Source organism: Balaenoptera borealis, assembly GCF_965194805.1.
Source record: "Balaenoptera borealis genome assembly, chromosome: 14".
Classification (NCBI taxonomy): domain Eukaryota; kingdom Metazoa; phylum Chordata; class Mammalia; order Artiodactyla; family Balaenopteridae; genus Balaenoptera; species Balaenoptera borealis.
The window spans coordinates 10041828-10057491 of NC_138875.1; the positions used below are offsets into that span (position 1 = coordinate 10041828).

The 15664-nt window shown below is 32.2% G+C and overlaps 1 protein-coding gene across 5 annotated transcripts in view; it reads left to right on the plus strand.

Moving 5' to 3' along the window:
* CDH19 (cadherin 19) overlaps positions 1-15664 on the plus strand; it is a 97866-nt gene that overhangs the window by 38779 nt on the left and 43423 nt on the right. For all 5 annotated transcript variants that reach the window (XM_082355194.1, XM_082355192.1, XM_082355195.1 and 2 more), the window contains 5 exons: positions 2329-2623; positions 9179-9298; positions 12151-12315; positions 14041-14222; positions 14976-15229. In XM_082355194.1, the coding sequence (XP_082211320.1) occupies positions 2329-2623; positions 9179-9298; positions 12151-12315; positions 14041-14222; positions 14976-15229 (1016 nt within the window). The remainder of the gene's footprint in view (positions 1-2328; positions 2624-9178; positions 9299-12150; positions 12316-14040; positions 14223-14975; positions 15230-15664) is intronic.

Sequence of the window (15664 nt, forward strand, 5' to 3'; positions counted from 1 at the left end):
TGCGCGCGTGCCTGCCTGCTATAAGTAATATTTCTCATCCCTTTTTATTTTCTAAGATGACTCCAGGTAAAGCACAGGCAGAACGGTGTGAGGTCCGTTGTTAAGTGTCTGCTAGTTACCTGAGTCTCTAGCCATATTTACAGTGGACTCCACAGACCCCCATAGGCTCTCCCACCACTGAATAAGGAGAATGCTACTATTGGCAGGCAAATGTTAGTGGTAAGGCTCTACAGGGAAGTGCATCAATGCAGTCAGAACAGGGACCAGTCACTGAATAACTCACATTTTCTGCTCCCTACACATATCTCCCATTTCCTCCTTTCATATAGCGGTTTGTTTTGCTTCTTTTTCATTCTGTAAAAATATTTATGAAAATATTCTAACAGATATTTTTTCCTCTAAACAACCTCATTAAGCTTAAACCACATACAGGTAACTGGTTTAAAAGAGAGTAATAATGAATACTTACATGCTTGTAATAACAGAGCTGGTAAAAATAAAATGTAGTTGATGTGTCCAAAATAACTTTCTTTTTGATCTGTTTGTTAAAAGAGATTAAATTTGGAAAGCACAATTAGGTAAAAATTTAGTCATATTGATTTGCCAAATTGATAGTAACTTTGTAATTGAAAAAAATTTTTGAATGGAAGTACAGAAAATTTTATAACACTAGAATCCACAAAATTGAAATGTGTTGAACTTATGCATTTTGTGACAACAAGAGGAAGATGTTCAACTTTTTTTAAATTAAATATGGGTCCTTAAAAAGATCAAGCTCACTGATCGATGAAAATTAACATGAATATACTTGAAATACATTTATTCATGACTGAATTTGACTAGTCTTCATTCTAACATTCAAATTTTCAAACTACATTGGAATAATATTTGGAAACCAGGGGCTACGCATTGCTTTCATTTGGTATACTTATTGGAGAATACATTTGTTTTCCACAATTTCTTATCACTGGGGCATGGGGATTTCACTTTTACGAGTAATGAAGGACTTTCAAATTTTAAAAGCTGTAACTCTTTTATTATCTTTTTATTATCTCCAATTTGGTTCTTTCATTGTAGAGCAGTGATGTTCAACACATTATTAAAATTATTAAAATTCGTTGTATTAGATATCTTTAGATATTCTCGACAATCATATAGAAAAATTATTAATTAGTCCAGAATAATATATTGTACTTTGAGCTATCAGAAAAATTATGGAATTAAGGTTGTATATTTTGGCTAACTTTGTAAATTTTCAGAGAAGCTCTTACTTTGAAGAAGGGAATATTCATAAATGGTGAATCAAGAAAACCATGGATTCACAATGATTAAGAGATTATTCTCTAATGCTTCCTTTCTTTATGTAAAAATAAGTTAGATATGAAAAATCATACAATGTTACCTATATCATAACATCTTTTTTATATATAAAATTCAAAATTCCATTCACACTATGAATAATGAACAAATTTACTTTGCTCTTAAATAAATAAAATAGTGAGGACAAAAGAAGTACATTTGAGAACTGAGTGACCTATGTTGGAAAGGAAGAGTTAGAGCTAATTTGGCTAAAACTCAAGGACTAAAAGACCATGTTACGTACTGGTTTGCAAGGGAGGATCTGAGATCAAACAGGCCTTTTGGTGTAAATCATAATTCTACCCCAAAACCATGTGACTCTGTGAAAGTTTTTAAAATTTTCAGTCTCACTTTCCTTCTCTATTGAAAGAATTTATTATATAAATAATGTGTATTTTACAATGAATGCTTGAGGATTAATTGAGAAGACTAATATAAAGCAATTTGTAGATTTTATGGATGATTGAGATTATTATCATCTTCTCAACATGCTCCCTAATTTTCTTACTAATATTTCCATGTTTTCTATGTGTTTTTAGCCTAGAGATAGAACATCACTTTTTAAATTTATTTTAGATCATTAGCTCTCTGTCTCTAGGCCCTGATCTAATATAAATATTTGAGAGTATGGTTTTAGTGACTAAAAGTGTAATCATATAGAGTAAACACGAACCAACTTTTCTGTGCATAATGTATAAAAGGGGCTTTGTTTTTCAATCATTATAGTTTCTAATTAGAATCATCTGTTTAGAGTAATGAAATTTGATAGCGCTTTACGTTGAAAATTCAAAGACTTCTCTGCCTGGTGATAGATTTTAATCTTAAACTTAACATTTTACCTCACTTAATATAATATGGGAATTATATGGAATTCTTAACTTAGGGAATAATTAACAGACATGAAGATGCAATGATTAAAATTTGTCTTAACATGTTTGGAAAGTAAATTATCTCTCTTTGCACTTGCAGCTAAGATCTGATTTAGACAATGGGAACAACTCTTTCCAGTACAAGCTTTTGGGAGCTGGAGCTGGAAGTATTTTTGTCATTGATGAAAGAACAGGTGACATATATGCTGTACAGAAGCTTGATAGAGAGGAACGGTCCCTCTACACTCTAAGAGCCCAGGTAATAGACATCACTACTGGAAGGGCTATGGAACCTGAGTCTGAGTTTGTCATCAGAGTGTCGGATATCAATGACAATGAACCAAAATTCCTAGATGAACCTTATGAGGCCATTGTACCAGAGATGTCTCCAGAAGGTATTGCATATTAATTTATGTCAAAGATGTACCTATTAACAATGAAAACAGATTTAAAATTTCGAGCATATGTTTTGGAAGTGAATTATTTACCGTTCTACATGGGTACTTCCTTCTGCAAATGTGTTAAGTAAAATATTTGAAAAATTAGACTAATGATTAAAATCTTGTAAATAATCATACTATATATTAAGTAATTTGTCTTGTTAAAGTATAATTTCAGTCTTCAATAGAAAGAAAAGTTTATTTGAGTATACATAAAATTCTTTAGCTTGTTCACTTATTGGTTTCTTCAATAAAAGAATTTACTTTCCAAAACAAACTATTCTTTTGTATCTCAAAAAATACATAAGATCATCCTGAAAGAGTCACACATAAAAATAGGAGAAACAATTTATAAGACTAGAATCCTAGATGCATCCAAACAACAGAACATGAAAACTAAAAACAAAACAAGATGGTTGAAGACCTCTGTTTAGCCATATCCATTTTTAAGTTCTTTTCAAACCCAATGTCACTTTAATAAATATTTTAAATATAATACTTGTAGAAAAGAATGCTTTCCATGAGATGTAATAATTGACTGCCTTGGAAATCAGACATATCTTTCCAATAGGGGGAAAATTATGGTATGGTTATACAAAATTTGTCCACTCATTCTTTGTCAGAAAAGTTTAATAATACAACAGATAGTAAAATTTAATTAACAAAATTTACTTAAGTATGATAAACTTCAATGTGATTTAATAATTGTCATTTTTAAATTATGCTAATGTGCTTTAAAACTGCCTTACCTAAACATTTGATTCATTAGCCAGGAAGTCTAAAAATGTATATTCCATTATATATTTTCCTGATTCTTCATTTTTTTTAACATTCCAGGTAACAATTTAAAGACCTATTTCTACATGTATTCAGAACATAGGTTTTTAACAACAGCCTAAGCAAATTTAGCTGTGTAGCATGTATCAAGACCAACTGTCCTTAGATATAATTGACACATTAATATTGTCCTATTTGATAGTTAGGCAGTGATATATTTCTTCTTTTTTAAAATAAATTTATTTATTTATTTATTTTTGGCTGCACTGAGTCTTCTTTGCTGTGCACAGGCTTTCTCTAGCTGTGACAAGCGGGGACCATTCTTCACTGGGGTGTGCAGGTTTCTCATTGCGGTGGCTTTTCTTGTTGCGGAGCATGGGCTCTAGGCGCACGGGCTTCCGTAGTTGTGGCACACAGCCTCAGTAGTTGTGGCTTGTAGGCTCTAGAGCACAGGCTCAGTAGTTGTGGCACACGGGCTTAGTTGCTCCGTGGCATGTGGGATCTTCCCGGACCAGGGCTTGAACCCGTGTCCCCTGCACTGGCAGGCGATTCTTAACCACTGCGCCACAGGGAAGCCCGGCAGTGATATTTCTTTTTCCCCTTTCCATTCTTCTCCTCCTCCTCCTCCTTTCTCTCCTCCTCTTCCTCCTTCTTCTTCAACTAGCATATGTTATGGTCCTCACATGTTCTAGGAACTTTTTGTAAGACTGGGGATTCAGTTGTAAAGGAAATATATGAAGTAATGGCTAGTATGGAACTTATATTTTAGTTATAGCACACGAACAGTAAATAACTATTTTAAATAAGCCAGGTAATATTTGACATTGTATGTTATTAAAAAGTGTTAAGTATGGGTAAAGTATGATGATGATTAATTGACTGGAGGAAGCGGGGACATTTAGGAAGTGACATTTGAAGGAAATGATACAAAGAGGCCAGCCATGCCATGTTCTGGGAAAAAAAATTTCCATTGCAGGGTAAGGAGAATTGCATATATCAATATTGGAGTTATTGGCATATTGCTGGCATGGAGGACATGACAAAGGATGAGATCCCCTTGGTAGAGAATTTAGGTAGAGAAAAGGCAAACATACAGGGTGACCGAACTGTTAGAACTTAGTTGACTGCTGAATTAGAATCAATGAGATTGGTCAGTCATGTAAGAAAAGAAAGACACGAGGAGAGACGTTGCACAAGAAGAGATCCTGCAACTGTGTGGAAGCTGCTTTGAGATTGAATAAAATCAATGTGATTTTTTTTTCTCAAGCATTTGGTACAAGTTTACATGCTGCATCACCTATATAAAATAAGTTTTTGCAATATGATATGTCTGATAAAGTGGGCATAGTCAAATATCGTCTTAAATTTATTTTTATAAAGTCCTTTGCAAAAACTAACTTTAAGATTCTAGAAAGCTATCTAGAAAGACACAACTGATTTAAATTTTGCATGTTTGAAGAAAATCTCTCAAGGGTAATATAGGCAAACAATATCAACTATCAATGTAATGGATAGAATGCAGAATTGATATATTACAACATATTATGTTGTAAGTTTATTATCGGGACAAGTAAACTAAGAAATTACTTTTATTAAAATCTGATTCTGAGATAATAATTTTTTAGAATTAAACTTTTGTTCACTTAACAGGGTAGATACCAACTGATTTAAGAGATCTTCAGACTGCAAGAGTCCAATCATTGGCTCTTTGCATTTCCAAATAGTTTGTCCATCTGTGATCAAGCTATGCTGACTCAACTCAGAGACTCACAATGACCTTTGGATCCTTCAGTCACCAAGAGAAGGCTTTTCCCACTCTCTGGTCTACATTCCTTGCTAATTCAATTTCATGAATCCAGTCAATTTAAATTTTTAAGAGTTGCCATCAGTTACTCAATTCTAATTACAGGATGGTGTCTTAAGGTGGAATAATAGGAGTTAAGGGTGAGAGGATTCAGTATACACATATTCGTTCTGGGTTATTGGCCCTTCCCTTTACACATAATCATTGTGATCATTTTGCATTGTCACCGGTGTTCTAAAGTAGGGCAATCAGATTTCCAGTTCTACCTATGACAGCCCTACTAAACCCTATTTTTTTTTTTTTCTGGCATCTTGTCCTAGAAGTATTTGTCCCTGATTTTTAATTTTTTTTAAATTTTATTAGTACCTGCATTACAACAAGCCAGATATAATTTGGTAGACATCTACTTTTTTTACTTGCAGCTTCTTTCATGGTGTGTGAGAAAAAGTGTGTGAGACATGTGGGCAGTGAATAAAGTTGTTTTAAGACATGGTTAAATCTGAAAGAGGGCTAGTTATAACCCAGTACACTATATGATAAAACACAGTTAAGCTAAGAAACCTATTAAATAATGTAAATACATATGAAGAATATCCTTCTGATGATATATTTCAGTTTAAAATAGTCTGCATAAGATATCTTTCATTAATGTACATATAGACCATTTATCCTTTAGAAATACATTTATTTCTAATCTAATTTAGAGAGAATTTAATTTTTATCCATTAATGTAATAAACCCAACTTTGTCAGTGTTAGTGAGAGCACAGTAAAATGAATAAAGAGAGACTAGACCGGTTAGATTATATATGTGACATGTACCATGCTTCATACATTGATCGAGTCAGTAATGCACATTAAAGATGATACTCAACAACTAAGTGTCTGTTGCCTGTATTTAACTGGTAACACAAGGAAGGGGGGACTATGAAACAATTATTGATTATTTCCATGAAAGACACATTATTGGCCTCATAGTGATTTTGTCAACTTTGTATGCACTATAGTATAGCATACCTAACTGCGAGTGAATGAACAATTCCTCTTACACAAGTCCTCATGGAAAACATAAATATACAAAATATTATCAAATATTTTTGTATTTCTTAATTGCTTTGATGTTTATTTATTATTACTATTTATTTACGTTTGACTATATTTTGAAGATTTCTACAGTATTTAAATTACAGATTAGGAAAGTATATCTCTCTATTGACTTTTTTAGAAAAACCATTTAGAAAATATTTAGAGGGTTTAAAGTTGCTTAATCTGTATTTAATGAATTGTCAATAAAACTGAAACAGGAAAAAAGGAAAGACTGAAACAACTGAAGAAAATAAAATCAGATAATCAGAGTGATGTAAGAATTGAACATTACTAAAATCCTTCTGAATTTTATAGACGACATTTACAAATTATGAGTAAGAATAAAGCAAGACTTTATGCAATGAATTTTTTGGAAATTCTGCTGCATATTTGTATCATCTTAATTTATTTTACATTTCTTTTTTCCGTGGTTAGTTTACAGTAAGATTCACAGACACATGATTTCACACACACACACGCATGCACACACACACTCACTCACTCACAAACATAAAAAGTGAATCACTGTTTAGTCATCAATGGTTCATCATCAAGCAGTGTTTGAAACATTGTAGAATTATGCCAGTTCCATACGATTGCTACTTTTATTTTGAAAGTGCAGTGAGTCTTATAAGGGAGAACAATAATTATTTTCCTAGAAATTGAGCTCCCTAACAAATTCACATGAGAGAGTTATTCTGAATATTTATAATATCATATTTTTATCCACTAAATTTTCTGAGTTTGACTTTTTTGGATTTACCCCACACACAAAGAAATTATTTTTTGTGACATTAATATATTACATTAAGTTTTCCATTTAGTAGAGAAAAAGGTCATGACATATTAGGACATTGAAGAGGTATGTTTGGGTTAGAAGTAAATGAACCATCGATTAAAATGTGCTTTAAAATAAACTGAACTGGGAAAAATAACCTAACTCCATAGCTCGTCTCTAGAAATGAAGTATGGGGTGGTCTATGAGTCAGTGCATTTTCTTGGTCTTCCTGATTCTCATTTGTACAGTACTAAGTTAAGAAATCTAAAGTTTTAATACTAAGAATTTCTCTTGGTCAACAACTAACAGTACAATGATTTTGACTATTGTTCCTGAAGCCAAATACAGGTGGTCTAGTTCTGCAAACTAGAGACAGGAAACCCTTATAGAAATAAATGGAATGGAGACATCATGAGGAAATGTAGGGGAAGGAAATGGATGAGTGCATAGAAGCGTAGTTAAAAGAACAAGACTTGCCTATTACAAACTGATAGAAATGGTCTCTAAGAAGCCTTTTGTTGGAATAATTCTTTACGATTCCTACAGGGATGTATCTATTCATTTATTTATTATTTGTATTATTGTGATATAATTGACATATAATATTGTGTAAGTTTAAGGTGTACAATGTGCTGATTTCATACATCTATATATTGCAATGTGGTTACCACTATAGCCTTAGCTATCATTTCCATCATGTCACATGATTATCATTTCCATGGTGAAAACATTTCAGATCTAGTCTCTTAGCAACTTTGAAGTATATAATACAGTATTGCTGACTATAATCACTATAAGGTACATAAACTCCCCAAAACTTATTCATATTCTAACTGTAAGTTTGTACCCTTTGACAAACAGCCCAATTCCCCTACAACCCAGACCCTGGTAACCAGCAATCCACTGTCTCTGTAAGTTCTGCTTTTTTTTTTTTTTTCGATTCCTCATATAATTCATTGCATACTCTGCCTTTGACCTAGCATAATGCCCTCAAGGTCCATCCATGTTGTCTCTAATGGCAGGAATGTATTTAAAACACATGAAACTAATGAGTGTCTACATGTTGAGTGGAGAACAGTATAAAACAAGTGTTAAATAACTAACATAACAATTCTAAAACAAAACAGCAAATACTATCAATACATGCAATTGAGGACCACAGTAAAAGTTTCAACATTTTTATTAATGAAGCATAGAATGGCTTCATATTAGAATGTGTCAGTTTATAAAATTAGGTTGTAATGAAAAACTTCATAATGCTAATTTCACATAAAATCACAAGCCTATTTGATTTAGTGCCATTTGTGTTGCCATTCTTATTGACATAGAACATAGTGTTTCAAAAGATGTGGATTTCCAACAAGACCCATAATGCTAGATTACATGTTTACATAAAAATAATTTAAAAGCTCATTAAAGAAATATTTTTAATTTTACCATTAATTTTAAACATACAAATACTTATCTCCCATGAGTTTTATTGATTGTTACTGAATTTTAATGAGAATACTTACCTTATCAATCTGGTAGATTTTGTTCTGCACTTAAAAAAAATTCTTTAAAGAAAGTAGGCATTTTACAGAAGGGGATGAAGCCAGCCAAATAATTATGCTCATCTTCAGCTTGACACTATGTCGAGATCATTTCAATAATCTTTATGAATATTTTACTAATATTCTGTAATTTTTTGAGGTACAGGTCACAACATAGTTTTTTGAAGGAAACGGTTTCTAATTTCCCTTTGATTCCTCTGCTAATAACGCATCTTTAAATGATCCTTAGTTACGTATTGTAATGGGTTGTTTAATAGTTATATTTCATTAGATCATGGATTCACATATTTAAAACTCTATACGGTATATGGAAATTAGGGTTGTTTTGTATAAGGTTATATTTTCTTGTCTATACAGAAAGATACTTGTTTTATAATTCAGAACAGGGAGGACTAGTCTTTTATTGCTTATCATCATCTTGCTTGCTAAAGAAAGAATACCTTACAGAACTGGAATCCATTTTTCAAAAAGACCATCGGCTTAATTTCTTGTAACTATGTATTTTCTCTTCAGGAACATTTGTCATCCAGGTGACAGCAAGTGATGCTGATGATCCTTCAAGTGGCAATAATGCTCGTCTCCTGTACAGCTTACGACAAGGCCAACCGTATTTCTCCATTGAACCAACAACAGGTATTCCTGGAAGAAACAAAGTGCAATTCAACATGATTCTAAGGCAAACGTCAGAGCAAAAGTTCTCTGCCTGCAAACATGTTGTAAAGTAGACCTGATGTTTCAATAAATAAATGGGTTGTAATGTTTTTTCATTAAATTTTAAAAATTTAATTATTTTTAATCTTTTAGCTGGTTTTTCTAAGGTTGGGAGATTGGATTTTTCACATCCATACCACAAATGATTTGTGTATGGGATATAAAACATACTTAAGGATTATTACAAATTAATTACAGAACTACAGACAACCCAATCTAAATATATGGGGAAAAGACATTTACAAGCAATTGACAAAAAATTGACAAACAAAAAGCCTGCAAGCATATTAAAATTGCTCAACCTCATTAGTCACCATGGAAATGCAAATTAAAATCACAGAGTTCTACCTGTACACCCAGCCAGAATGAGATTAAGCTGAGTTTATGGCTGGGTGTAGGAACTTAAAAAAAAATAGTTCTGTATTTTATGTCTTTTTGATTCACATGAATACAACATTTGCTTTTTCTGTCCTTACTTCTCCAATTTCTGTTAATCAATTGAATACTTTATAAAATAAATTTTAAAATTGCTCTTATTTATTTACATCTATTAAACAGTTAAGAATTATGTGACATTGATTCATTTAACAAATATTGATTGCTTTGGTCACTACAAAGATTAAACCCATATAAATGAGCTTACAGTCTCTAAAGATGAGAAAAAAAAATACCTGACTAACCAACCAAGAATGTGGCAAGTTCCAAAAGCAATAAAATTCTGTGATTGTTAATGAGACAAATATTATTTCCATCTTGATGACATGAAAAGCTTTAAAAAATTAAAGCATGTGTTGGGTCTTTAAGCATTTGTTATTGATTCATTCATTTAGCAAGTATTAAATAGGTCAGCCTTTATCAATCAAGTTTCTTTTGAGAATCAGATTCTGAAAAGTATGATTTGAGTGACTATATTCTTAATTCTCCCCAGGATAATACCTAGTTTCTATTATTCTGAATGTACAGGTTTAAGTTATTTTAATACATGCAGTGGATGCCTTAAGACATTAGGTTTTAATTCCCTTACACAATTTTGGTTGAGAAGGGTTGAATATGCAACAGGCATTATACAGTATACTAGGTTTACAGCAGGACACCATTGCAACATTAAAAAAATAATAATAAAAGGAAAGCAACAGGGACTCTTTTCTCTTGGAACTTACAAATAAATATTAAACATTTGCATATTAATAAATACATTAAGTTTGTGAATATTATGAAGTGAAATAAACAAGGTTCAATAGAAGAAAGTAAGAACTCCTTCATAGTGTGTGGCCAAGGCGGAATACACTGAAACCAGAAGGCTGAGCTGAGCACGTGACCAAGGTGAGGAGAGCATGGAAGGCGTTCTAGGTTATGGGAAGAATGTATAGGAAATTCCTGAGAAAGGAGAGCGTTTAAGCTCTGAGACTAACTAGACACCAGTGTGAAAGAGCACAGAGGAGGAGAATAGAAAATGGGCTATCGGTGTAGTAGATGTGTGCTAGGTGACACTGGATCTTCACGACCATTTTGAGCACTGTCTTTTCCTCCAGCGCTCACTGACTTCTTAAACATATTGAGCAAATTAGCTAAAGCAATTAATTGCATTAATGGAGGAGCAGTAGAGCCGGCAGCAAGACAGTTGGAAGCCAAAGCACAGAAGTGGTAAGTTTTCGAGGGTGTAAGAGGATCTAGGAATATACATCCTTTATCCATTCTGAAGGTAAGAAGACGTGTTGAAAATAAAGTCAGCAAAGTTAATTGAAGCCTCCATACATGGGAAGTGAAGGCCTCTGTGTTCATCTCTCTCGCTGACTAATCTCTACACCTTTGGATATATAATTCCAAAACTCTAATACTATTCTCCTTTGCTAATAGGAAACACAATTCTCTGTTGAGTCACACACAGGGAGATATTAGGAGCGTCTGTTTCATATATTCCATGGTTTCCATACTGATTCATATAATAGAGTATAATTGTGAAACACTTCAGTCCACAATTAAAATCTCATCATAATGTGGTCCAATTTGTCCTTTTTAAAATTTTTTTACAGGTATCACAATTTTTTAATTAATACTTTTTCCCCAGACATATTTGAAGATTAGCCATTCTCCTTCTTATATTTGTATTATGTGTTCCCCAGATCTTTAGGATTACAGCTCTTCTATTTACCACCTTAAATTTTTCCTAGGTTTTTTTCAGTGATGATTAACTTCTTACTAAATAATTTTATAGAAAGTGGACACTTATTACAACATTTCCATGGTCCAATATGGATATGAATATCTCTGTTGGTGGATTATGAATAACTGTGAGTCAAAAATCAGCTCTTCTTCATATATTATGACTCAAAATAGATTTAACATCACAGGTGCACAATATTTTTGCATACATTTGGTATTATAGTTTTACATATATCCATAATAAACTAACTTCTTCTAAGTTTAGGGGAAAAGTTAATTGTAGAGCCCTAATATTATGTTAGGGAAGAAAGCGGAAAATAAGTTGAGGTAAAAATAAGACATTCTTCTTCTCTCCCTGTGGTTTATCTTAACATAGTATTTTATTAAGATTCCACTACTATTAGTATTGTGATGACCACTCTAAACTTTAGGCAGAGGTGGTGATTGACTTATTATTGTTGTATTTTTTTCTCCAGGGCAGCATCTAGCACATTGTAGTGGTTCAAAATGTGTCAAAAGAATGATTTTATGTTTGAATTCTTAAGAAATTAACTAGGAAGATGCCATGGTTAATAATGAAATAATAATTATAGTTTATTATGTCTTTAAAGGAGTCATAAGAATATCTTCTAAAATGGATAGAGAACTGCAAGATGAGTATTGGGTGATTATTCAAGCCAAAGACATGATTGGTCTGCCTGGAGCACTGTCTGCAACAACAAGTGTATTAATCAAACTTTCTGATGTTAATGACAATAAGCCTATATTTAAAGGCAGTAAGTAAAAAGGATTCTAATAAATAATTTTTGAAAGTATGGGAAATAGCACAAACTAAGTCTTGATTTAGCAAAGTGTTTAAAGCATCTGCTTTCAGATTTAGGGTAGTGTCACTCTTTCCTCCGGATTAACTTGTTGGCAATTTTTAATTTGTACAATCAAATAAACGGTTCTTTTAATTTTCCCACAACGAAAGAGACACGGTAGCACAGTTAAACTGTTACTTCCTGAAAACAGCAAAATATTACCAACTTTAAAGTAACATTTCTCCCACTTAAAAAAAGGAAAATCTCACAAAGCAGTCTGTGGAATGACTTGCTCTATGCTCCTAAGGAAGTCAAGAATCCCTTTAAAGAAAAATTATACTGAACATGCTCCTTTTTTTAATTCTAAAAAGATTTATTCTTTAGGATATTAACACATGTGATTATTTTGTACATTTTAGCATAAATTACAAATCACATATGAATGACTAGTTCTTTGTAAGTTTTATGCAAGTTACTTCTGAAAAGTAAAGAGAAAAAAACTTAGTTATTTATATTTATATCTATGTATTTCTAATATAACTACCATTATTTTCTTGTGACCAAAACAATGGGGTCATCTGACTTCATCTTTATCTCTCTTTTTCTTTTTTTTAAAATTTATTTTATTGAGATATAGTCGATTTACAGTGTTGTGTTAATTTCTACTGTACAGCAAAGTGATTGAGTTATACATATATATAATTATTTTTGATATTCTTTTCCTTTATGGTTTATCAGAGGATATTGAATATAGTTCCCTGTACTATTCAGTAGGACATTGTTGTTTATCCATTCTATATATAATAGTTTGCATCAGCTAGCCTCAAACTCCCAATCCATCCCTCCCCCACCCCCATCCTCCTGACAACAGACTTGTGTTCTCTATGTCTCTGAGTCTGTTTCTGTTTCATAGATAAGTTCATTTGTGTCACATTTTAAATTCCACATGTAAGTGATATCATATGGTATTTGTCTTTCTCTTTCTGAGTTACTTCAGTTAGCATGATAATCTCTAGGTTCATCCATGTTGCTGCAAATGGCATTATTTCATTCTTTTTTATGGTTGCATAATATTCCATATCTTTCTTTTCCATTTCCACTAATGGAATGGAATTAATGCAATCCAGGCTCAGATTCTCAAAGTCAAACTGTTACCCTTAGAACTCAACTATTTGTTTTTGGACTCTACCGTCTTTAATTCATACTTATATTGGGTTGGCCAAAAAGTTCGTTCAGGTTTTTTTGTAACATCTTACGGAAAAACCCAAACGAACCTTTTGGCCAACTCAATATTTATTGGTTATTTTAGGTATCAGAGAATGCTTGAGTGAAATTGAAAAACTCTTTTTATTAAATTTAATTTGGCACAGTGGAAGGATACAATAAAAATAAACCTATGAATATTAAGAAGGTATGCATATGAATAGAAATTTGGAAATTATATGTACTGGTGAAAGGACTTCCCTAAGATATATTTAAGAGAAAATAATAGGTACTCAAAAAGATATGAGGGAAATGTTCAGATTGCAAAAAAATAAAGGGAGAGAGAGAGCAAGAGAGAGAGGTATTTAGAATAAGTAATTGGTGAAAAGGGTGGGTATGGTTTTTCCGACAGCCCATAATAAAGGGAGGGTGCTATATTTGGGAGTTTTTTATGTTAATTATCTGTGCAAAATATCCTGAATTTTGTTTTTAAAGGTTTATACCGCTTGACTGTCTCTGAATCTGCATCTGTTGGGATGTCGATTGGAAAAATCATGGCATATGATAATGACATTGGAGAGAATGCAGAAATGGATTACAGCATAGAAGATGATTCAAAAACGTTCGATGTCATTACTAATAATGAGACCCAAGAAGGAATAATTATATTAAAAAAGGTAGATGCATTAATATTATTTGTTTTGCATAATAATGCAAAATCAAATCAGAAATACATATATATTTTGTGTAACCAGTTAGTTTTTGCTTTGTTAAGTAAGTAAAATAAGACCCTGTGATTTAGTTTAGGGAGCAAAAGAAAAGATATATGTGCTTTTATAAAAAATTCTGAGATATTTCATTTTTTAGAATATTAACATATATGATTATTACCTACATTTTAGTATTAATTACAAATAATAATATACAAATAGCTAATTATCAGTTTTATGCAAGATACTTCTGAAAAAATAAAGAAAAAAGCTCAGTTATTTATATTTTATATCCATATATTTCAAATATAATTGATGAGAGAGTTAATTATTACCGAGATCTTTTGAATTATATTGTAGAGTAGTTTTTTAAAAAGATTTTAATATACAGGAGAAACTTTTTGAAATTATCTTAAATAACAGGAAACTAATTCTCAACTCCATAAGATATTTATACTCAGAAAAGTACACTTTTAATCCTAAATAAAAAATATAATTATTAACCCAAAACATTTTATAATAGACGTAAATAACAAAATACACATAGGGATTTGCTACGCAACTACTTAATGATAATATCAGAGGGATCCAAGAACATAAATAGTAAAACCTAACTGGAAAGCAACTGAGACTTAAATTAACAACAAAAACTTTTTTTTTCCTAAGTAATTCCTCGGGTCACTGATACCAGTTTTCTGTGTACACTGCATTTCTTTGTAGAAAGTAGACTTTGAGCACCAGAACCACTATCGTATTAGAGCAAAAGTTAAAAACCGCCGAGTTGATGAGCAGCTCAGGAAATACCATACTGAAGCTTCCACCACTTTCATCAAGATCCAGGTGGAAGATGTTGATGAACCTCCTGTTTTCCTCCTCCCGTATTACATATTTGAAATCTTTGAAGGAAGCCCGTACGGATCATTTGTAGGCACAGTCTCTGCCACAGATCCAGATCAGAGGAAATCTCCTATCAGGTATGTCTGGAAGGCCAGCTTTGCATTAGTAAATGAGGGAACACAGATTAGCTTGAAAATAAAATTTCATATAAATGTAACAGGGATATATCTAGATCTGTATTTCTCTCTAAGGTACTTATAAAATTTGCAACAGTTGAAACAAGTTGAAACAGGAAGCCTCACTATTGGTTAAGATGCAGTGAAATAAGCACTTGAAAACATGTGCAAGAAAGAGGCAATCACCAACTAAAATTAGATGCAGTCAACTCTATTAATTGGGGTAAGAAGGTGAGGGAAAAGAAACCCCTGGTTATGCCAAATCAGAACAGAAACAAAGCTGATCACAATGTGGTTCATCTAAACACTGTTTAATTAAAATGATATTCAAAAATTAACTAAGCTTTTATAGGGTACCGCTAAAAGAGTAAAAATGAACTAAGTCCAATCAATTAG